This window comes from Nanorana parkeri, unplaced genomic scaffold, assembly GCF_000935625.1.
Source record: "Nanorana parkeri isolate BGI_ZX_2015 unplaced genomic scaffold, ASM93562v1 scaffold69, whole genome shotgun sequence".
NCBI classification, from domain to species: domain Eukaryota; kingdom Metazoa; phylum Chordata; class Amphibia; order Anura; family Dicroglossidae; genus Nanorana; species Nanorana parkeri.
Genome location: NW_017306337.1, coordinates 264,248 through 289,785, shown reverse-complemented (window position 1 = coordinate 289,785; position 25,538 = coordinate 264,248). Strand labels below are relative to the sequence as shown.

General features: G+C 44.7%; 1 protein-coding gene across 1 annotated transcript; it reads left to right on the top strand.

Annotated features, from left to right (window-relative positions):
• Positions 1-635: 635 nt before the first annotated feature.
• On the top strand, positions 636-17,677 carry LOC108804655. The gene is made up of 5 exons (XM_018576496.1): positions 636-743; positions 3,146-3,308; positions 7,852-8,108; positions 10,840-11,367; positions 17,112-17,677. Exons 1-5 carry the CDS (start codon positions 636-638, stop codon positions 17,634-17,636), a joined length of 1,581 nt encoding a protein of 526 aa, XP_018431998.1. The 3' UTR covers positions 17,637-17,677.
• The last annotated feature ends 7,861 nt before the right edge of the window (positions 17,678-25,538 follow it).

Here is a 25,538-nt window from a genome sequence, read left to right as displayed (position 1 = left end):
GGTGTGAGCAAGTCCTAAAGGTGATGAAAGGGTTAATGCTGTGGACAAAGGAGAGGCCCCTGGAGGGGGATTCACATGAAGGAGAGAGCAGGAAATGGAAGGCTCTGAGAAAGTCTATTGATTTGGGAAGTGTGATGTGTTTACACTGACGTTGTTATATAGTTTTAGATACATGTCTTTGCTGTAACTTCTGGGGTCTAATGAGCTGCCAGAAGGGACGGAACACTGACTGAGAATGCAATGAAGCTGCAAGAGCTGACAGGAGAAGGAGGTGTAGCGGGCGTTGTATGACTGACACACAATGTACACTCCACCACAGCTGATGAGCTCCCGTGATTAGGGAGAGACACAACCAGTTACAAACAGGTCCTGATCTGTAAAACTGATAACCGGAAATCACACGGTCACCCATTATCACTTGCCAATACATCTGACTGCAGACACCATCTTTACGTCTGGCAAGCAGTCACCTATAGGGCAGGTTCATGTCTGCCATCTTGTTTTCAAAACGAGGCTACAATCGACTTCCGCTTTATTGAAGCCTGGATTACTGCAAAGTCTTTTCTCTTTGTATCGTGTACAGTTCTTTTAGTTTTGGGTCATATTTGCACAGTTGGGTGTCACATAGTCTATACATGGAGGATGTGAGTGACAATGAGATCTGTGAGCGAGTGGATGTGGAGAGCGACACTGACCTGCTCGATACCAGCGCTGATCCCAAGAGCAACTGTCATCAGATACAGGTAACAGTGCTACACAACCACTGCCACTGATTACAGCTGTCATCAGATACAGGTCACACAGTGTTACACAACCACGCCACTGATTACAGCTGTCATCAGATACAGGTCACAGTGCTACACCATCACTGCCACTGATTACAGCTGTCATCAGCTACAGGTCACAGTGCTACACAACCACGCCACTGATTACAGCTGTCATCAGCTACAGGTCACAGTGCTACACAACCACCACCACTGATTACAGCTGTCATCAGCTACAGGTCACAGTGCTACACAACCACCGCCACTGATTACAGCTGTCATCAGATACAGGTAACAGTGCTACACAACCAGCGCCACTCACTACAACTGTCATCAGATACAGGTAACAGTGCTACACAACCAGCGCCACTCACTATAGCAGTCATTACCCACACTAGTGTTCTTCCAATCATGCTGAATGGCCAGACATGATTTATTTGATGGGTAGATTTTCAAGTAACAAAAACAAACATACATTGTTTCACAGGGTGACTGGTCTTGTCCGGCCCCCTCCTGTAGTTTTCTGTAGTCAGCCTTTAGTAGGTGGAGCTGATGGCCCCCTCCTACAGCTCTGTTCTTTGCATAGGCTATGTGCTGAACAGTGATGATGTCATTTCCACTTTTACAAGGTATTAACTGGGCTTGCAAAGGCATTTGTTGCATGCAGAGTGGAATTCTATCCTCAGTGGCTATTGTGGGAAAGGTTTCAATGAAAGTTTCTGTGCCCAAGGTTCAGCATTAACACGAGGAAAAAAGCAAGTGGCTAGTTTACTGCTAATCTGACCTTTCAGTGGAGTTCAAACAAGACTAAAAACCTCACATGGCTTCTAAACCTTTTTCCAAACAAAAAATTAAAATGTTGTGCCTTTGTCCCCGTTGGAGGGATTTCCTGCCCCTCTGTCACCATTCCAGGAACAATAGCAACAAAAATAGGTTTTGGCTTGAGTTGAGCTTTAAAATGTCTCATTTATTTAAATCAAAACCATACTTTCCTTCTCACCAGCAATGTAACATCAGCAAGCGCCCTCGCCGGCATGGACATCTCTGACCTAACTCCCGTGCATGTGCAGCTCAGTGTGCATTGCCCAGAAGTTGGTGAATAGGCAGGTTAAACTCCCTTTTTGCAGAAGAGACATTGGGGGAATTTGGGAAACGGAGCAGACAGAATCTGGAGCAGCTGCCCATGGCACCCAATCAGCATCTGTCTTCAGTTTGCTCGGGTAAGATTTGAAAATGAGACACAGAAGCTGATTGGCTGCAGTGCAAAACTGCTCCACATTTTGTCTGCTCCATTTTTCATAAATTCCCCCCCGTAGGGTCTGATTTATAATATGTTCACAGAGCATCACTGCCACTAGATGGCGCAGAGGAGCATCAGAAATTCCTATGCTCCTTGGCTCCATCTAGTGGCAGTAATGAGCTGCAACCTTTGTTCGCACAGATGTACGCTGTGCGAAATGGATTACAATATTTTATCTGTCCCATAGTATATCTCTTTCGTAATAAAAGCCTGCCCGGCCACACATTTTTTTACAGTCCCACTTAGGCCTCATTCACACTAGAAAAGGCCGGCACGTACAGCTCTGTGCTGCGTGCACGGCCGTATCGGGCAGCTCCCGGGAAGGACAGGTGCTGCGTGTGATTAGTACGCAGCCCCTGTCCTTCTCTATGGGAAAAAGTGGGCGTACGCCGCCCTACGCTCACCCGCCCTGCACGTCCGTGCGGGTGTCCGTACTCGTACGCTGACAGGAAGGATCCGAAGAACCCGTACGCACCTGCACTTGAGGTGAGTGTAGGGCGGCGTACGGCCGTACTAATCACACGCAGCACCTGTCCTTCACAGGAGCTGTCTGATACAGCCGTTTCTAGTGTGAATGAGGCCTTAAAGTTTCCGTACTGAATACTGGCATCGGTGAATCGTAAACTAAAATTCTGAATCTGATTGGTTGCTGGGGGGAAATAACAACAGATCTTGGCAAAGTCCCTAGCTATTGACTACTTCTACTATTGATAACAATTGCACACGGACCGGCATGCCCCATGTGACAGTGTCGAAGGCTGGTGATTGGCTATTCAGGCCCCAAGTGTAGCATTGCAGGGAATCGGGTGGCATGTCACTAGCTCCTCCATTTGATGATATTAAGAGGGCGGCAGTGAGGACCTGAGTAGATCAGGGGTGGTGGCAAAAGTAAATATAGGCAACGGAAGGTGTGGAGCACATGACTGGGGTTGGATTGGTCATTTGCCTTTTTTAAAACAGGTTATATTTCTTTAGGGTCTCTCATATTTTTTTTTTGCTGGTATTTTTTATGTCAACGTATATTTTCCATCCTGAACTTGCAGTGATGTAAATCTACATGTTTTTTCTTCCTTACACTCAGGATACTGAAATATCAAACGTCAGTGCTCTTGATTATGTCACGGAACAAGAAGTTGCCGAAGACAAATCCATCTCAAAGAGAAAGCTGAATTGGAGGAAAAAGGATGGAAAAAGCAAGAGGAAAAGAGCGCAAAATGATTCCCCTCAGATGTCGAAAGAAGCAGGTGGGAATCTTTCTTCTATATAAAGGTTGTTCACTGTCTTCCTAGTGTCTGCTTGTATATGCAGTCCAATGTGAGCGCCAAACAAGACAGAATGAGAGGCCAAAAACATTTAATAATGGAATGGGTACATAAATGACAACACAGAACAGCCAACACATTTCAGGGGTATAAATACCTTCCCCTTCGTCAGGGCTTAAACAGGATAGGTAGTATTATGGACTCAAAACCAGCCCAGATCACCAGGGATTACCTACGCATTGGCTGCTCTAAGTTGTAGTTTATGAACTCATTTCATTGTTAAACGTTTGTGGACTCCCATCTTGTCTTGTTTGGCACTCTCATTGGACTGTATATACACATATATCTTCAACCCTGGATTCTCTTAGGGGTGAGATGTCTTGTTTTTGATAAGAGCGGCCTTACCACACCCATTGTGCTTCTGAATATTTGAACCCAGTGCCTCCCCTGTACTTGTTCCATGTCCTAGTCTCTGCTGTCACATTCATATCCTGTGAAGTGGTGCTTTTCAGGTAACTCTAGAGTTGCCTCCATGTTGTGGTGCATACTTCTAGGGGGCATAGCTAATCTCTGGCCAACACTTCGCAAATTTGATGGCAATTTTGATTAATTTTTATCAGCTTCCAACCACAATTGTTCACTGAGTTTTAAAGAATAAGTGCACTTTCATAGGAATTTATTTTAGCCATGTGACTGTGATTTATAAACCTCTTTTGGGCTGAACACCGCTGTGGCTTTTTTGAAAATGTGGCCAAATAATTTGCTGTAAAAATAACAACTCCTCCATCTTAGTGAACTGAGCCTTTGATGTGCATGTCTTGTTGCCCTCAACCACAACTAATGAAGGCTTGATTGATTGGCCACCCAAAGCATCTTTCTTTAAGTAGCCACTGAATTCTGAATGCACCAACACACGTGTTTTCTTCGGTTAGATTGACCCAAAAAGAACCATAAGGCTGATAGAGTCTGCCTGTCATTTTTTCGGGCTTGTTCACACGACGTCAAGATTCTGTCCAGACCAGAACAGTTAGCTCCTAGACCAAAAACGTATCCCTATGTGATTTCTGGGCTACAGTTCACACCTTTGCAGTGCTTTCCGTTCCAGACCGAAAAAATACTGCATGTCTTAATTTTTCTGGTCTGGAAAGCACTGGAATGTGCAGCAAAACCCATCAAAAACGCAGCAAGAATGCACGGAACGCACTGGACTGCGCCTGAAAGCCCATTATATGCTAAAAAAAAAAAAGAACCGGAACGCGGGAAAAAAAAGCAGCAAAACGCACTGCACTGCGTTTGCGATCTGCTACAGATCTGGTCCAGACATGGTGAGAACATAGCTTTCTAGCAGACCCAATTGGATGCTTAATGCTAGTCTGTGGGCAGCCGGGTCTAAACATTTCAACGGACCTGATTGTACCAGATCGGGTGTAATCTGATGTAAATGGATTCTCCATAGCCTGTCATGGGGTCCGGTCATTTCAGTTTCTTCCTCCATTGCAAGATGGAGGAGAAAACTGTATGGACATGGATATTACAGTGGTGGCATACGAGCCATACCACTCCCAACCCTCCTGAGTCGCCCATGTGAAAGGGGCCTAACACATCATTAAATGCAAATCATTGCCACTCCATTTTCCAGTTTACCTGTGACCTAGGTGAGGTCAGCTGTTGGCTGCAGTGGTTGGTGTCAGAGGTAAGTATTCCATTAGAAGAATCATCATCCATCAATAAATGCGAATCCTGAGCTCTTCATTATCCAGTTCACCTGTGAGGTCAGCTGTTGGCTGCATTGGTTTCAGGAGTAGGCAACCTGAGCACTCCACTCCAGCTGTAGGGAAACTACAAATCCCATCATGATACAGTCTCTGGGAGTCACAGCTGTGGCTGTCAAACTGATACAATGCCTCATGGGACTTCCACAACAACTGCAGTGCCAAGGTTGCCTACCCCTGCGTTACATAATCCTGCTGGCTGCCAGACCTGTACCTGGTCTTCTGGTATGTGTACCCCTCATTTGGTAATTGGCTGACTAACTAACACACAGTCAGCACATTCCAGATGATTTCACACTACATCTGATAATGCAGACCTGGCCGGCAGACTCAGGAAGAAGTGAGGGGATTATTTTGCAATGTGAGGGTAATCCCTTTTAAGGCAGTTGGTTACGGCAACAAGTGATCCCCAGATTTCTCCTCTCTTCCTGTTCTGGTGGCAACTCCATTTACACTCGGCTTCATTCTCAGTGGCATTTGTGTTCAGAACAATTAGAGCGAGCAACTCTCCCCAACAGGGACACAGAGAAGTGTAAAAACCTGACGGGGGTTACAACAGGTCTCCACTCTATCTGAATCTAAAAAAGGTTTTGCTTTTAGTTATACTCTAAAAATGATTTTGATAATATTTGTTGCAGTTTCCTTTTCTGCCAGATTATAATTTTTTGTATAAAAGTCTTTGGGGGGGAATTTATCAAAACTGGAGCAGACAGAATCCAGAGCAGTTTCCCATGGCAACTAATCAGCATCCCTCTTCAGTTTGCTCAGGTATGTGGTTGCCATGCACAGCTGCTCCAGTTTTGAGAAATTATTTTCTTTGTACTGTAATGATTGTCAGTGCTTCTTCTTAAAGGAGAACTATAGGGTCAGTGCTTTTCCCCATAGTTCTACTTAGGGTAACGGAAGGACACAAACCAGCGTCCTCCCGTTACCCTAAGCTCAGTATACCACGAGCTACATCGATGTCGAGATCCGCCCAGCTGCGTGAGTGACAGCTGACTCTGCCTATCTAGAGGCAAAGCCAGCTGTACCCGACCCCCTCCCCCGTCCGTTCCACCAGTCAGCGCTATCGGAGCGGGGAGGGGGGAATCCAGCCCCTCCCCTGTCACGGCAGAGAGCCGTGGCATGATCGAGAGGTGAGCGAACGCTGGTATGTGTTCGCTCACCTCCCGTTCTACTGAGCTGACTTGTGACAGTCTCATTGTCACAGGTCGGCTAGAACTATGAGGTGAGTGAAAAGCACTCACCTCATAGTTCTCCTTTAAGCATTTGTGAAAGACGGTCACCTTTCTGTATGACAGCCTGTTCCTAAAAATCCTTTTAAAGGCCGATTCTGGACACAATAATCTGGATTACAGTAGTATGTACAGTGCTTTTTCTAGAAAACTACCTCCCATACTCAGTACTGGTGCTAAGGCATCAGTATACATGCAAGTGGGAATCCAGCTCTCGACGAACCTCTGTGTCCGCAGTATTGGCTGTAGCACTGCAGGTGTCGTAGAGACGTCAGCGCTGTGGTCTTATCTCCATTCTCCATCCCTTTCTCTCATGAAGCTAATGGCCCAAGGGCTCTGTTTTGTGGACTATGAAGCCTGCAGTGCTACAGCTGGAACGCACACGGAAGTTCAGTGTGAGCATGTACGTGATGATTTTGTGGGGAGAAGACGCCAGTACTGGATTTGTAGAAAAAGCAATATACATTGTACTATACTCCAGGTTTATTGTGCCTTGAGTTAAGTTATAACATTTCGATGCTGATTCGAACCTGAAACCTTAACATATTCATATACCCCAATTTAAATTGATGTTGTTTATTCTTATGGCTACAAAACAAACCATTGCCAAGACCTGGGAATCCTCCAATCTTTCTGTAGCTGAGAGTAGGTCCAGAGTCACACAGACTATGATCCATGAAAAAATGGCGATGCTCTTTGATACAATGGACATATATTTCCTGACTTGGCAGTCCTGGACTGAACATTTTTAACCTAGTTTTTATGAAAGTGTATTGCACTTGTATTGCACCCCCCCTTTACTGTTGATGACGTTTTGGTCCTTTTGTACTAGGGTTGCACAGATACCAAGTACAGTACTCGGTACAAGTACGAGTACATATACCGATACTTTTTGAGCTCCAAGACTAGACTAGAGAAAAATTCAAAAGTTAGGAGGCAGCTGTCATTTGTAAGGAGCACACGGAGCTCCTGGGATTTGTACATCTCTGTTTTAATGTACGATTTTGTTTTTATAAATTATAAATAAAGTGATGCACAGATACCAGTTTTGCGAGTACGAGTACTGGTACTTGCCGAGTACTTACAAGTACGAGTACTGATACATTTTTGTTTATTGTCATGTGACAGTTTTTCGAAATCAATACAGACTAATGATTTCAGGACAGTGGTGGAGCACCTGAGCCCGATCCCAGCTGCAACCGCTGCAACCCTGGTAGTTCTCATGAAAATGCCAAGTATCTGCACTGGTACTCGAAAAGTATCTGTGCATCCCTACTTTGTACCTCCTACTTGTACGTTATCATCTTGTTTTGCCTGATAAACACATAGCTTGGTAATCTATGTTTGTAGCCTTTCTTTTAATGTGAATCGTGACTGAACTTTGTTATATCTATGAAGGCCAATTGTAACCTGGCAATGAAATACATTTATTGAACAAGAACAATTTTGATGTTGGAGATTTTTCTGTGTTTTATGATGTAGCAGTTCTTCTTTTCCCTCTTTTTCCCTTTACTTCAGTGGAAGTTCAGTCCAGTATTGGAGACTTGGTTTTGGCAGCAGAGATGATGGAGAAAGCAAGTGAAACAACATTCCAAGACCTGGATGCGAATGAGTATATTGTACACGACCATGGAGATTATTGTGTACCGGATGACCCTGAGCTCCTGAAAAAGTTGGTGAGAGAGTTAAAGAAGGTAACTCATCAGCAGAGTCAACTTCTCCTCTCACTGCAAGAAGCACTCAACAGCAAGGAGATGCAATGCCATACGCTGCAGGTAACATGCAAATACAAATCTGTTCTTGATCACTGTTGGGCAAAAGGCCTTTTTCACACTGTGTTAATAACCAAAGATAGTTATGAATAAAGCATATTTAAACCCAAGAATGATTATATATTGCAGCTTACTGGTACTTAAATGTGATGGCTGCATTGGTTTGCTTTTTTCAGGCTTTTTCCCTTTTATTTTTGCCTAGTGAACCAGCCAGTACCACATTCCCTGTCCTAGCATGACAACACTAATTCAGCAGCAGCGTAGTCACCCTAGGAGACGACTATAGAACACCCCTACTTTTTTCCAAAATATGGGAAGGGTATTTTGTAGTCTACAGAGATAGCTGGGGACAATGTAATTGATCTAAGTGCAATACAGGAAGTTCTTGGCTCATAAAAAATACATTGGTGGGAATTTATCAAAGCAATTACGACAGTTTTAGCCTCTTAGATCATTTTTTTAAATCTGCAAATCTGTCTTTTAACATGTGCCCCTGTTTTGACCTGAGCTTGCATTACTTTTCCAACTGCACGTGTTTTGCACCTGTTTTCATCTGCATTTGTTCTGTGGCTGTCTGAAACTGGAGCATCACCTAAGAAAACAATCACAACTTAAGAAGTCCCCATGACCACTTCTTCAGGAAGCGACAGTTAAGCCTTTTGTCTGAAGTTACGAGTCTTCTTTCCTGGAGTCTAATAAACCTCATTAATGAACAACATTACACTAGCATCATAAATCTGGTGCAAATATATTCCATGCAAGTTCAAACACTCGCAATTGCTATGATAAATTCCCCCCATTGTCTTAACTATTAGGGTTAAAAACAGAGCGGCCTCCTCCCCCCGATGGAGACCTTTTTTCCCATTTTCTTTTTCCTCTTCTTATTCCTCTCTCCTTCTCAAACATCCTTTGGCTCTCTATTTTCTCTTCATCATACACTTATCCTTCTTCCTGGAGTAGTTCTACCCCCTTCTTTTTCCTTTCTCCTTTTCTTTCTGCCTACCCTTAAGGCTTAACTTCTCTATGGTTCACTTTGTTCTTCTATTGCTTATTCTTGTAAAAAATCGGATAGGATGAGTAGTCACACTTTCTATAACTTGATGATCTTCATTGCTTATGGATATGCACATGGCCGTATGCTAAATATCTGTGCCATTACTCTTACCTGTTAAATGTTCTATGTTCATTTGTACATTGATTTATACCGCTATTCCACATTAATGTACCAGTGTATGTTACTATTCTCCTGTCTTTTCCTAAATAAAGAACCTGTGGTTTTAGTGGCACAACTTTTACAAAATATGTGGCTCTCGTAGATTAGAGTTAGGACCATACTACACAGAGGGGCCTCGACGAGGCACTGCGGCTTTCACATATTTTGCAAAGGTTGTGCAACTAAATTAAAACCAACTTTGTTACCCTAAAAGTTGGACAAAAGTCCAAGTATCCCATCGCAGTCCTGACCGGAAAATGCCCATGCAGCAGGGCGGGTGCCGCAGCAACAACGGATGCCTCCGTCAAAAACGTACAAAATAATATAGTCACCAGCACTCCAAGTATTCAAGTCAATAAGGGGAGGGTGTACCTGAGGAAGGGGCCGCATGGTCCCGAAACGTTGCTAGAGGTGTTTTCACTTGGGTCAATAAACTTTTTGACTTGAATACTTGGAGTGCCGGTGACTATATTATTTTGTTTGTTATTTTCTAAAAGTTGGACAGTGTTTGTTTGTTTTTTTGCCGCCTGGCTGTTAAGTGTGTAAAGCCCTTCCATGTGCTTTGCTTTAAAGCTAGTTATGAATTGCTGAGTGTGTTTGCCATTTGCTTTGCTTGTTGGATTTAGTGTGGGGACAAACTGGGGGCTTCAGCTGCCATTGTGATGTGCTGGGCTTCTGGTGTGTCCCTGTGCCATTAAGGAGGATTGGGCTGCCTCCTGGTGAAGCTGCACCCAATTCATCCTTTGCTATATATGCTCTGAGATGGAGGCTCTCATTGATTAGAGTTAGGAGCACACTACACAGAGGGGCCTTGACGAGGCAGTGTGGCTTCCACATCTTTTGCAAAAAGTTGATAGAGAGATTAGTTTAGTCAGCATCTAGTTTATCTAGAAGCTTTCCCATCACAGATCAATAACAATTTCAAGCTGCAGAGATTTTAGTCCACACACATTTCTTTTACCAAGCCTTGACGAAGGGGGTGTTTTTCAACCCCAGAAACACGTTGGCTGTTCTACTTGATTGTCCCCTGACCCTAGTAGAATAAAATTGCATCTGGGCTATTTTAACTAGTGTGGCACTTCAATTCCTACATCCACAGGCTGTGATTGGACAGCGAAGAAGATGCAGAAGACTGATGAGCTAATCTCTATGTCATACTGCTTTTTCTTCCTGTCAGCATGTTCCTTGTTAGCACATGAGCACTTCAGCACAACTGATTGGCTCATTGTGTTGTTTCTCCCTCTCCCGGTCTGAGCACATGAGCACTACAGCACGACTGATTGGCTCATTGTGTTGTTTCTCCCTCTCCCGGTTTGGGCTCTGCTGTACAAGGGATTGCAAGAGGTTAATGCCAAGTCATATTCAGGTACTTCCATTAGTTGCTCTTACAAATACACATAATGATAATTTAATGGACACATACCTGTATGAATTGGGGTTTTTACCTGACTGGAGTTCAGCTTTAAAAAAAAAGTTGATAGCTTAATGTAACATGTTTTCTGTTTTTATTCCCAATCATAGGAACAGTGGGAGAATGAGAAATGGCTCTTGATGACTGATATGGGCCAGCAGATTTCCCAGCTGGAATCGGAGATCAGGAACTTGCGCTGTGAGAATGAGATTCTAGAGAAGAAAAACAAAGACTTAGAAGAACAGCTTGAGAGAAGTTCTGGGACAGTTCTGTACTTGGGCCAGCAGGTAAAGCACCAGCAGAACAGCAGGGATGATGGTGGATTCTGTATGAACAGTATCAAAAATGATGGCAAGTGGGTACGTTTCTATACAGGCTTCGACAGCTATGAGCATCTCGCAGACTTCCTCAGCTTTCTGACTGCAGACCAAAGACTGTGTTCTGGCAAAATCCGGAAAAGGTCAGAGGTTGGACCTCAGAGCGCTCTGAGTTTAGAAGACCAGCTCCTGCTTGTCCTCACAAGGCTGCGTTTGGGGTTGTTGCTTCAGGATTTAGCCTTTCGATTCCGAGTGTCTGAGTCCACTGTTTCCCGCTACTGGCTGAATTGGACAGATCTCTTATATGCAAGGCTTACTCAGGTAACATCTTGAAAGGGGACATTTTTGCTACATTATCTACATTATATACATTATTATCTCTTTCAGACGATTCAGTGAATTGGAAGAGGTGTTCTTATTGCCTATAACATAATTGGTTGTAGGTTAATGTGACTATTTATTGTAAAAAGCCCAAAGGGTTTGTCTTCATTCTTCAGCAGTCTGTCTCAACCTGGGTTCAGTGAAACCCTAGGGTTCCTCCACAGGTTTGTTTTGGGTCCCTTGAGCTGTGAGCAATGGTGGATGGATTTTCACTGACATCCATTGTAAAGCTGGCCATACACCTATCAACTTTTTCGTTCAACCCGCATGCTGAACGAAAAAAATTGACCCGATCCTTCCATCAACACAAACAGCATGTCGATTGAGGAATTCTGCTGTTTACATTGTATTTTAGAATCAGAATTAGTATTCAGAATACTCGATCAGAATGGGCAGCTCATTGGCTGCTGGCTCTGATTGATCGAAAAGTTTCCAGACGGCTCCTTCGATCAGCTGATCGAGGAATGCCAGCTGAAAGGGAGCCGACAGCCCCACACTGTGCAAATTCGACCAGTGTTTGGGCACCTTAAGGGGACTCTTCTACAGTGACCAAGAATATAGAGGGGCACTTCTTTATTACCTATGTGCATATGGAGGCACTTCTCCAATGATCACAAAGGTGCAAATGACCTACACTGGCCACTAATGTAAGGGGCATTTTCCATTGGCCACTAATGTATGGTCCCTTGAGCTGTGAGCAATGGTGGATGGATTTTCACTGACATCCATTGTAAAGCTGGCCATACACCTATCAACTTTTTCGTTCAACCCGCATGCTGAACGAAAAAAATTGACCCGATCCTTCCATCAACACAAACAGCATGTCGATTGAGGAATTCTGCTGTTTACATTGTATTTTAGAATCAGAATTAGTATTCAGAATACTCGATCAGAATGGGCAGCTCATTGGCTGCTGGCTCTGATTGATCGAAAAGTTTCCAGACGGCTCCTTCGATCAGCTGATCGAGGAATGCCAGCTGAAAGGGAGCCGACAGCCCCACACTGTGCAAATTCGACCAGTGTTTGGGCACCTTAAGGGGACTCTTCTACAGTGACCAAGAATATAGAGGGGCACTTCTTTATTACCTATGTGCATATGGAGGCACTTCTCCAATGATCACAAAGGTGCAAATGACCTACACTGGCCACTAATGTAAGGGGCATTTTCCATTGGCCACTAATGTAAGGGGCATTTTCCATTGGCCACTAATGTAAGGGGCATTTTCTTTTGACCACTAGTGTAAGGGGCAACTTTCAATGTGTCTTTTTCTGGCCCTTATTTTTTTTTCAGGAGAATGTTAAAAAGCAGTTTTTTAACAGGAGTTCCCTGAGGCCTAACAGGTATTTTAGGGGTTCTTCCAAGGTAGAAAGGTTGACAAGGGCTGTTCTTCATTGTAGAGCCCCACAAAGAGCTTCTTCAGCATCTGTAGATACAGTTGGCTATTTGCATTAGAAAGTTCAAAATCTAACTGTGGGTCCACCACATGCCTTCCACTTTTCTAGGTGAGAGACTCCTCAGCCTCTCCCTAGTGCAGCACTGTCATTTCTCACGCCAAGCAGCCATTCAAAATATGCTGCCTGGCACAGAGTGTCAGCTTGAGATGGGATGGGGCTGTGGCCACGAGGGAGCTCCATCCATACGTACATTGCTTACAGCTCCCTCACATGTCCTATAGAGGTATCTGGACTGGAGTGATGTCACATTCGGGCTCCCCACATCTCCATAGGGCATGCAAGAGAGCTGTATCAGCAATGCACATATGGCTGGAGCTGTGTCACCGCACAGCAGCCAACATTGGACCACAGGCAGAGTTCTCGTAAGGTAGGGATGTAAAAAAATTTGAAGTGTCTGTGATTGTGTATGCATGTATGTCACTATTTTTGAGGGTCTATTCACACTAGTACCGTGTGCTAGTGTGAACGGGCCATTAATCACATAGTAACGTGCGATTAACACACTGTACCACGCAATCACACCTACCATGCATACTGGTGTGGGAGGTGTGTTGCATTGCAAGTCATTCTAATAGTACCCCGAACACACCTTTCACCCACAGTTCATACGCCTGCACCGAAACCTGCAGTACCCTAATGCTGTGCGTTCCATTGCAGTACGACTTGGGTCGCGACTTAATAACCAAGGACAAATGTGGGTCCTGAGGTTACACAGGTTAAGAACCGGTGCTTTACAGAATGCTCGTTTCCTGCTTGCCATGCTGATGATTTGCCTCCAATTCTCTAAGTTGCTGAGACAAGATAAGAAGATTATCTACGTCATAGCAAACTGACACTTTTATTAAGCTAGCCATACAACTTTAGATCTGTTCAGCCCTGTAAACTGAGTAAGAGAAATTAATCGATGCCCCCATACACTAAACTGTGTGAATAACTCTTCCCTGCAGGCATGACCCGTGGCTACTAAATACCGGAACAGTGACTGTATTGATTGTTCACCCCACAATTTTCCACCTGGCTCCTTTTGGCTAATATTTATTAAAAGACTTGTTTTGTCCTAACCGGTTCTACCTACAATAGCTCAGATTTAAATATAGCAGGAAGCCAGGCAAATAGTGTTTTCTTCAGGAGACCAGCAATGGCAGCCCCTGTACTTTCCTTATGACAGGGTCCTTTAAAGATCATATTCAGCCATTGCGGCATTCTCTTCAGGTTCTTATGAAGCAAGCGCCATCTGCAGGCTGTAGCAAGGTATTATCTAACCTAAATTTACCCACATAGAACCTCTCTTCTTCATTCCAACTAAAAAGGGTTAAAATATGACAGGTGCACTTTACCCCACGTATACATCACTTGTTATTCTTCCATTTTTAACATAAACAGGAATATTAACTGACAGCAGGCAGATCTGCTGCCATATTATAAAGTGTACCGCTATCTGCCGCCCATTATTATTTATTCACAGTCATCTTAAAGTGTTTCTAAAGCCAAAACGTTTTTTTTTGTTTTTTTTTTTAGTTTTCCTGAGGGGTTAGGAAACAGGTTTTGATTGCTGTTTGTACTAGGGAGATTCCCCTTCTATTTTTGTACTGATTACCATTGTCACATAAACTAAAAGTGAGGCAACATGTAGGGTTGTCAGAAGAACCGCAATGGAGGGGAAATTTTGATACTTGTTCCTGTGACAACTAGGGAGTTGTCCTCTCACTTTGTGTCTATAATGACAGGAAGTGAAGGGAAATCTTTCCAAATGGGGCACAGATAGTACAAAAGATGAGGATTATCCATCCCCAACTCTATCCAAAATGACAAATGCAGAAAGTTTGGAGTTTACGTGATACCCTTGATTGGCTTGACTTTGAAGTTAAAATGTGAGAATGTACTTACCCGGCCACCTTTCCCAGCCCCCCTCTGCACATCCTTTGCAAATAATGCTTGCAACTGGCGAGCTCTTATTGGTTAGTACAGTCACATACCCACGCTGGACAATGAGAAGAGCTTATCATTGGTCAATGTGGTCATGAGACCGTGCTGACCAGTGAGCGCTCGCCATTTGCAAGCATTATTCCCATACAGCCGCAGCTCCAGGTAGCATCCATAATGACAAAGGGTAAGTTCACACAAAACTTACCAACACCATCCTGCCACCTCTCCCGGCTCCCACTGCACATCCCTGTGATGCCCCTGCCAACCGCTGCACATTCACAGCCTCGCAGTATGTAAAATATGTAAATAAAGTATGTACAATATTGCGATGCTGTGAATGTGCAGCGGTTGGCAGGGGCATCACAGGGATGTGCAGTGGGAGCCGGGAGAGGTGGCAGGATGGTGTTGGTAAGTTTTGTGTGAACTTACCCTTTGTCATTATGAATGCTACCTGGAGCTGAGGCTGTTGAAAATAATAACTTAGATGGGGAGATTCCCCCATCCTTGCTATTTAACGTGGAAGGGGGAATCTAGTTTTTTTTTTCATTCAGCTCACAGGGATTGAAAGATTAAAAACACAAGTGTATAGCCAGCTTAACCCTTCACATCGGCCTTTTTATTGAGCACAAAAAGTGGACGGCCTAGCCCTCCTCAGGCGGCCCAGTTCTATACTAAAACAGCATTAAATAGAAGTTTGAAAACCTTTTAAATGTGAAAAAACTAGGGATGCACCGATATATCGGCTGCCGAAACATATCGGCCAAAAATGGCACTTTTGGCTAAATGCCGAAAGGGCATTTTCTGGCCTATACAGCAGTGCATCCGTGATTTCCATCCTCCCCGATGAGCGCTGCTCTGTGTCCCAGCAGGGAGGAGATAAACTGTCACAGGCGGACGGCGCTGTGGGAGGAGAGCACTGTGAGCGGTCGGCGTCTCTCCTCCCGCACCACTCAGGCTTCTGTGACAGAGCAGTGTGTGTGCACAGACAGCCCGCGCTGTCACAGGAGGCTGAGCTCTCCTCCCAGCACCGTTCGCTCAGCCCCCTGTGACAGTGTGTCAGGAAGGAGAGCATGTGCAAACAGTCAGCGATCGCTGAGTGCTTGTACATAGTTGAGGACAGAGTATGTTTACTATATCCTCAATTATGAATGAATGGGAAGTGATCTACATCACTTCCTGTTCATTCATGATTGTGGTTATATGTGGTTGTGTGTTCTCAGGTTATGAATGAACAGGAACACTCCTGGAGGATTCCTGTTCATTTGTAACGGGGGACACAGAAAAAGAGATTGTGGGCTCTGTGTTCTCAATCTTTTTTTCTATTTTAAGCAGTGACAGCCAACAGCCTGAGATGCCATAGCGACCCAGGCCCGCACAGCATCAGGGAAATGTCCTGGCCGGGCCCCACCGACCTGTACTTACATTGTGTTTCAGCATCAGTTTAAATTGCCCAGGTTTGTGAATAAAAACTTCAACAGAAAGTATAGATTCCCTGATATTTCCCCAAAGCACCTAAAAAAATAAAAAATATTTAATAAAATGTAAAAAAATGTAAAAGTTTATAAAAAATAAATAAAAATAAAATATTTTTAAAAAATTAGAAAAAAACATTTTTGGTTTCGGCCTGACATTTTTTTCCTTTCGGTTTTAACATTTTCATTTTTCGGTGCACCTCCACCTCTAGAAAAAAACTAAATAAAATGACTAAACTATAGCTGACCAAAAAAAACTTTATATCTGCACTGAGAGAAACATGTAAGCTGCTATTGCAGACCCTCTTTTGATGATACTGGTTGCCTGGCTGTCTCTGGCTTTATTACTTTGAGTCACTGACCCAGCCTGGGAAATCAGAACACTGCTCGTGTGCTCAGTGCCGATCAGTATTGAAGCCGGTGGATCAGTGTTACAGGCAGGTAACTGGCATTTTTACAAGGAGGGGTGAGCAATGGCAGTTCACATATTATTATCAGCATAAGTTAACTTTAATATGGCACTGTGTAAAGTCCAGTTGGGATTCAACTTCTAATGTGACAAAATGTGAAGTGAATTCTGATTGGTTGCTGGGATCTTTTGGCACTATTGTATGGTTTACTACATTTAAGACTAATGTATTGTAGTGCCAGTGTTGGTTCATCAAACTCCCGGGTCTTCCCTTGCAGGACGCCCTTCCCTTTTTATTACCATCTGGATGTGGAGTCTGATTTAGAATTGTTCTTGATTTTTATACTTGTAAAGATTGTGGACTCGACAGTTCATCATTAATGTATGTTGTTTATTTGCAATTTGTTTATTCCCATTTCTAGATACCCATCCTGTACAGTGCCAGATACCTAGAGCTCTTTGAACCCAAGAGAACAGTACAGTATCAAGGACTCAACTGTACTGTTATGGATTGTACAGATCTGTTCTTTGAAGTCCAGGCCAAGGACCGCACTAAACCATCTTCTACACACCCCTCCAGAAACCATTATTTAAGGCGAGGGTATGCCATTGCCTCTTCCAATGGTTTCATTACCTTTTCATCTAGTTTACCATTCGGAATAGCTATCAAGGTCATGGATGGACAACCACAGGAAGAAATATTTGGTGGAATTAGCCCACCGTTACACTTTCCAACTTTCATGCAAAATTCTCCAGTCCAGCTGACCCATCAACAGCAGGAAATGAGCAGACAGGTTCTCAGTCTTCTGAGCCTCATAGACAAAGCATTAAACTTCCGATTCTTAAAGTGTGTGTATCCACAGAATATGGAAGCACAAGTGGATCGAGCCTGGATAATCTGTTGCTACTTGGCTTGCTTGCTACATGATCCCATGGGATTATCCTAAGGTTGTTCATGGGACATACATTACAGACAATGTTTTACTTGGGTCCAGTTTTATATTTTTGCACTTATAGTTTTTTATTCCAGTCTGTTGATGACTTTTATAGAAAGTTGGTTTGAATAGATCCTTATTCTCAGTACAGTGGACAATCCTCTTTTTCCTCTGGTCTGCTTATGACAACAAACTTTTAACTTAAAAATATAAAGAGTAAGGTTTCCAAAAGCTGGTGTTGTGTTTAGGGGTGGGCATTGGTGGTTTGAGACCCCGAGTGGCCACTTGTCTCTACTTTATCAGCAATTCTTTTTCTAACAGTGTATGCAGCCCTACTTCCTTCCATGAAGGAATCTATACTTTCTGTTGAAGTTTTTATTCACAAACCTGGGCAATTTAAACTGATGCTGAAACACAATGTAAGTACAGGTCGGTGGGGCCCGGCCAGGACATTTCCCTGATGCTGTGCGGGCCTGGGTCGCTATGGCATCTCAGGCTGTTGGCTGTCACTGGCGGGTGTGAGGAGGAATGTGTCGCTCTTAGATCACCGACAACCTGTCCGTGATCTGTGCAGCGATGCGTTCTCCTTACAGCCGCTGCAGAGTCAGTGACAGCCAGCAGGAGTGGAGGAGGAAGGCTGGGCCCGGTGTCAGAAGCGGAGGAGGCGGACCTGGCGACAGAAGAGGAGGCGGGGCCTGCCAGCAACCATGGAGGCGGATTGGGGCTAACGGGTAAGAGGTGTGCAGCCCACCTGAGACCCTGCAGAGTGCCAGTCCGGCGGCAGAGGAGGCTTGGTGTGCAGGTAAGAGGGGCTAGGAGGGAGGGAGGGGATGCAGCCCTGACCAGCCCACCTTAGAACCCCTTCAGAGCCCACTAAAGACAGTCTGAGATGGGCTGTGCAGCATCTATTGTGGGCTCTGCAGGGTCACACTCAGGTGAGTCCAACGTGTCGCTAAGCCCTGAGTCCAGCGCGTCACTAAGCCCTGCGTCCAACGGGTCAATAAGCCCTGCGTCCAGCGCGTCGCTAAGCCCTGCGTCCAGCGCGTCACTAAGCCCTGCGTCCAGCGCGTCGCTAAGACCTGCGTCCAGCGGGTCGCTAAGCCCTGCGTCCAGCGGGTTGCTAAGCCCTGAGCCAAATTCATATACTCTTCTGCATTGGTGTATAAATGTATTGCTGGGATTTGTAGTCCCCCCTACTGCCGGTGCCATTGTGCATTAGAGTGTAAGCTCCTCTGTACAGAGACTGATGTGACTGTCTCGGTGTTCTCTGTACAGCACTGCAGTATATGTCAGAGCTATATAAATGTATAATAACAGTGTCACCGGCTCGGTGTGGTGGCGGTGCGGTGGGTAGGGGCGGCCTAAAGTTGTGTAAGGGGCCCCAAATTTCTGATGGCTGCCCTGCATGCAGACATCTCCTCTTCACAAATAAAAGCTGAGGTTTCATCTTAAATTGAATTACAATTTAGTTTTGTAAGTTTAACTCCAAACGTAAACCTCAGTTTTGATAGATTGGCAAAAATGCATTGCAGAACACATCACTATACGTTATAAAGCATGTCTATCCCCCAACACATCATACAGTGCAGCACACTAATGCTGGTGGTGGCTGCATTATTTTATTTTTTTCTTTTCAGGCTTTATTTCCTTTAAAGGAGAACTATGAGGTGAGTGATTTTCACTCACCTCATAGTTCTAGCCGACCTGTGACAATGAGACTGTAATAGGTCGGCTTAGTAGATCGGGAGGTGAGCGAACACATACCGGCGTTCGCTCACCTCTCGATCCTGTCACGGCTCTCTGCCGTGACACGGGAAGGGCTGGATTCCCCCCGATCCGCCAGCGCTGACTGGCGGAACGGACGGGGGAGGGGGTGGGTACAGCTGGCTCTGCCTCTAAATAGGCAGAGCCAGCTGTCAGTCACGCAGCTGGGTGGATCTCGATGTCGGGATCCGCTCCGGCTGCTGCATCTCAGTATAACGCGAGCTGTAGCTCGCGGTATACTGAGCTTAGGGTAATGGGAGGACGCTAGTTTGTGTCCTTGTGTCCTCCCATTACCCTAAGGAGAACCAAGGGTGAAAAGCCCTGACCCCATAGTTCTCCTTTAATATTGTTAATCCAACCAATAACGCATTTCTGTCCTCCTTATGTCTGCACTCATTAAAGCCCTGCCTGTTACTCATGTTGGACTTCAAACATGTCATCCTTTATTCATGTCCATTGCATGGGACTGATCCTACAAGCATGCCTCAGTTTTTTTTGCTAGTGTCCTAGGAGGATGGATGACTTTTTTCAGCTCCTCTGTTTATAAGACTGACCTGTTATTTTAGCACTTTTTGATTTTTTTTTTTTTCTTCAAGACTACTAGGGTTTGTTTCTTCAATCGTAGCCATCTGATTCGTTCATCCTCAGCCTGGCTTTTGGAGTACCGCATCTGGATCCTGCCAGACTGGAAGTTGCAAGGATAACTTGAAAGTTACACTGGGGTCCGTGTTGGGGCACTTTCTAGACTCCATTCTGGTAAAAGCTGTGGAGCACTTTCGATGTCCAGAGCTGCTGGCATTGACTCAGTGCTTGCGCTGTCTCTGAAGACTCAGTGAGTAAGCTGGTCGGGCCTGAAGAAAGGGAGATATCTGATTTACATAAGCCATTTTTCCCCATTCCTGCCATTTTTTTTTGGAGTGTTACATATGCTTGCTATCTTTCCCTTCATACATTGTCGAGTAAGCAGCTCCCCACTGCTGCTCCTTTTTGCAAAGGGCCACATGGAATTGTGATCTGTTTCTGTTGCACCTTTTTACAGGGACTTTGATCACCTCCAACCCTCACCTACTACTAGCCCTGTGACTTTTATGAGTACCTGAGGCTTAGTCTCTTACCCTAAGGCAACATGTCGCCTTACTGGCACATGGTTGCAACATGTCAGATTCTGCTCAACGTGGCCCAGCTCAACGGCTACTACTAGCTTAATGCAGCATGCCTGCTGATGGTGCTGACCTCTGCTGCCTAGGGTCATGTTGCCCTCTGCTCCTAGAATCTATCCTGTCCTCTGAGTCCTCAGCTGAGATGTTAACAGTCATTCATGGGGGGCGTGTCCTAACCATGGCGGCGTGAGGTCTATGAGAGTTGTTTCCCTTGCTTGCTATATATGTTTTACTGTCTGAAAACTCGTTAAATAAAGAATTTATAAAAAAAGTCATTCATGAGCCAAATTATTCACTGACTGAAAGACTGATTCCGGACTCCGGTCCGAGGGCTCAGCCAAGGGGGTAGGTGCAGTTCCGGTACTGGCCCTTCCCGGGCACTGAAAAAGATGGAGGACCTGGTGTGGAATCAACTGCGGCAAGTGGAGCGCACCAGTGGCCCAAATAAGGTAACCATGCTATGCAAAACCCGAACGGTATCCCCAAAAAGAGGCCCCCTCGTCGTTCCGGTGACATGCTCCCCTCTGACGGAGGAAACGCGAAAAACTGAGGAGCTAGGAGAGAGGCGGGCCTTTTAAACAACTGAGGGTGACGTGTTTCCTAATAAAAGGGGTGGAGCCTATCTCTCACAAGCTGTTCTGGAGGACGAAAGGGAAAAGAGACTATTTCAGCTCTTATGGATGAAGTGGCCACCCTTATAAAACTAGATGATCAGCCAGTTGCTTTTACCAGTGCATTTTAGCAAATGAGCTAGTGCATTGGATGGATTTTTAATGGATGTGCAGTGTGCACGCCATTCAGGTCTCACACAGCAGTGCAGTGATCTGTGGTGGCACATTACCGGTTCATGGCCCTGCCCTTGGCCAGCATCTCATCTGCACCTTGGGTGTTAACTAAGGTGCTAGTTCCAGTACTAGCCCTGCTTCACTCTTGTGGCACGCCAGTTGAGTAAACAGGGTGGGCTGTGTTAGACATTGTGGCTTTGACTGTCCAGATGTTACAGCAGTTTGGGTGGATCCTGATTCTTCAGAAATAGTCACTGGAACAGACTGATCATTTTGCATTTCTGAGTCTAGGCCTGAAAACAGCTTAGGCCAGGAAGTGTTGCTTCTACAGGAAAGACTTCAGATTTTCCAGTCTCTGATTCCAACTCTCTAGTCCAGGAGTCACATGACTCTTCACTTTTGCATGAGTCCTGGGCCTGGTGGTAGCTTTCTTTAAGGCACTTCCATTTGTCCAGTTTCACACCAAACCTCTACAGAACAGCATTGTGTTGTGGGACAAATCAGTCTGATCCCTGGACAGATTGATTTGTGATAGAGGGCCAGGTTGTCCCTGGCTTGGTGGCTCAGGAACTGTTCTTCCATCTCCACATTTGAAAGATCCTCAATGCGTGTCAGACTGGGGAGAAGTCCCGGGCACTGTCGTTGGAGTCTCATCTCCTGATCAACATCCCAGAGCTTTGTGATATAGCTCTCTGCAGCTTTGGACCATCCTGCTGGAGGATTATCGGATCCAGATAGACAACTTAATGGTGGCATACATAAACCATAAGGAGGAACCAGAAGTCTTGCTGGGGTAAGGAAGGTAGTTTGGATCCTGTTGTGGCAACATCTTCATGTTCCAACCTTCTACGTCACAGGTGTGTACACAGCTGCCAGGCAGACTTACTCTGCCAATAGTGCCTGGTACCAGGGGAGTGGTCCCTACACCCAAAAATGTTTTAGGACCGTTTTTGTGGGATGTGGATGTCCTGGCCTTCAGGTTCAACAAACTGAACAGGTTTTTCTCCGGTTACAGAGATACTATAGCAGAAGTAGATGCTTTGGTGGCTCTGGGATCAGAACACCCTGATCTATGCCTTCCCTCCCCTGAAACGTGTCTGCTTCACAGGATTGAGATGGAGGGCATGTTGGTGATACTTATTCCTCTGGATTGACCCACCAACCTGGTAATACTGGCAGACACTGTGGGCTCTGCCAGATTGTTTATCTTCTGTCTCAAGGACAGATTTACCATCCTGATTCATGGTTGTTGGCTTTTAACAGCATAGCTCTGAAGGACAGGCATGAATATTTGATTCCTATAATGCAAAAGCTAGGCAGTCTATCAGGCATGGAAGGCATACTTAACTTGGTGCGAGTCTTGGGGCTTGCACCCCAGAAGCTTCCCATAGGATGCAGCATCTCCTTCCTACAACTTAGTCTGGACCAGCATTTGGCTCTCAGCGCCATCAAGGGTCAATTTCTGCCCTCTCTGTTCCAGAGACAGCTTCTTACTCCTTCAATATAACCTTTTGTTTCTCCAATTTTTTTCCCCCATCCATTCCCACAGAGGTGGGCCTTAAAATAGTTTTTTCTGTTTCAAACAAACCTGCATTGAACACATTCTACTCTCTACTGTTATCACCTCTGCAACAAGAGTGTCTGAACTGGTGATTTTGTCTTTCAAGGGACCCTTTCTGGTTTTGCATAGGACAATGTGGTTTTAAGGCCCAGGATTTTCTTCTTGCCCAATGTAGTACAGTAAACTCACCATTATCCGGCATCCACAGAGATTGGTAGATTTTGGATAAAGGTTCCGGTTGCTTGAGAGTTACTATCAGAAACAGGTCTAACTAATGCCATACCCCATACTATACCATGAACTCTGTATTGACTTCATAAAAATTGACAGGGGGTTTTACAACTATCCTTTATGCAAAATCAAAATTTGATTTTAGTTCAAGCATAATCTGGGGTCAGCAGTTACTAGACACTATTTTTCCTAGTAAAATGTTATACGGGAACTTTAAGCAGACCCCCAAGCACACAGGTCAAATACTTTCATACTAAAGGATTGATAAATTCTGGCCAGCCATTTATTCCACGCAGCCCTGCTAGTCAGGAAAATACAGGTGAAACTCGAATAATTAGAATATCGGGCAAAAGTTAATTTATTTCACTAATGCAACTTAAAAGGTGAAACGAATATATGAGATAGACTCATTACATGCAAAGCAAGATAGTTCAAGCCGTGATTTGTCATAATTGTGATGATTATGGCTTACAGCTCATGAAAACCCCAAATCCACAATCTCAGAAAAGTAGATTACATGCAATCAATAAAACAAGGATTGTACATAGAACAATATCGGACCTCTGAAAACTACAAGCATGCATATGTACTCAGTACTTGGTTTGGGCCCCTTTTGCAGAAATTACAGCCTCAATGCGGCGTGGCACGGAAGCTATCAGCCTGTGGCACTGCTGAGGTGTTATGGAAGACCAGGATGCTTCAATAGCGGCCTTCAGCTCTTCTGCATTGGTCGATCTCATGTCTCATCTTTCTCTTGGCAATGCCCCATAGATTCTCTATGGGGTTCAGGTCAGGCGAGTTTGCTGGCCAATCAAGCACAGTAATCCCACGGTTATTGAACCAGGTTTTGGTGCTTTTGGCAGTGTGGACAGGTGAAGTCCTGCTGGAAAATGAAGTCAACATCCCATAGAGCTCGTCTGCGGAAGGAAGCATGAAGTGCTCCAAAATCTCCTGGTAGACGGCTGCGTTGACCCTGGACTTAATGAAGCACAGTGGACCAACACCAGCAGATGACATGGCTCCCCAAATCAACACAGACTGTGGAAACTTCACACTGGACTTCAAGCATCTTGCAGTGTGTGCCTCTCCATTCTTCCTCCATACTCTGGGTCCTTGGTTTCCAAATGAGATGCAAAATTTGCTCTCATCAGAAAAGAGGACTTTGGACCACTGAGCAACAGACCAGGTCTGTTTTTCTTTAGCCCAGGTAAGACGCTTCTGACGTTGTTTGTTGTTCAGGAGTGGCTTGACAAGAGGAATACGACATTTGAAGCCCATGTCCAGGATCCGTCTGTGTGTGGTGGCTCTTGATGCACTGACTCCAGCCTCAGTCCACTCCTTGTGAAAGTCCCCAACACTTTTGAATGGCCTTTTCCTGACAATCCTCTCCAGGCTGCGGTCATCCCTGCTGCTTGTGCACCTTTTTCTTCCACACTTTTCCCTTCCACATAACTTTCTATTAATGTGCTTTGATACAGCACTTTGGGAACATCCAACTTCTTTTGCAATTACCTTTTGAGGCTTTCCCTCCTTATGGAGGGTGTCAATGATGGTTTTCTGCACAACTGTCAGGTCAGCAGTCTTTCCCATGATTGCGATTCCTACTGGACCCAACAGAGATCATTTAAAGGCTCAGGAACCCTTTGCAGGTGTTATGGCTTAATTGGCTGATTAGAGTGGGACACTTTGAGCTCCTAGAATATTGCACCTTTTCACAATATTCTAATTTTCTGAGATTGTGGATTTGGGGTTTTCATGAGCTGTAAGCCATAATCATCACAATTATGACAAATCACGGCTTGAACTATCTTGCTTTGCATGTAATGAGTCTATCTCATATATTAGTTTCACCTTTTAAATTGCATTAGTGAAATAAATGAACTTTTGCACGATATTCTAATTATTCGAGTTTCACCTGTAACTTCCTGTGTGAGGATTACCACTTTGTGGGTGAGCTTCTCACCACTGCTGTTTGCTACATTATAATCTCATGACCAGGGTGGATGTGGAGCGGTGACATTGAAAGCTGCGTAGTAGAAACAGCGAGCCACTTAACTGTAGTAAACATAAAATATGCTGCAGCAAAATAAAATGGTAAACGCGCAAGTTTGGATGGCGCTTTTAGTGGAGTTCTATAGTTGGGGTCACTGGTGGTGATGGGTAAGTGAAATCAGAATGAACTTTTGGTAATCTCATTAGTTCCAGATTAACCACACGGTGCTGAAACCAGCAGGACAGCGAGTCTGCCAACAAGCATCCCTCAGGACGTTTCCTTAATCGGCTAACTAATCGATTTTGAAAATAATCGTTAGCTGCAGCTCTACTTGTGTGTAAGGAAACCTATAGCTGTTAGGAATTCCCCTACTTGTGCTCAAGTAATACTGAACTCTAGGATGGCTGATTACCTGCTGAA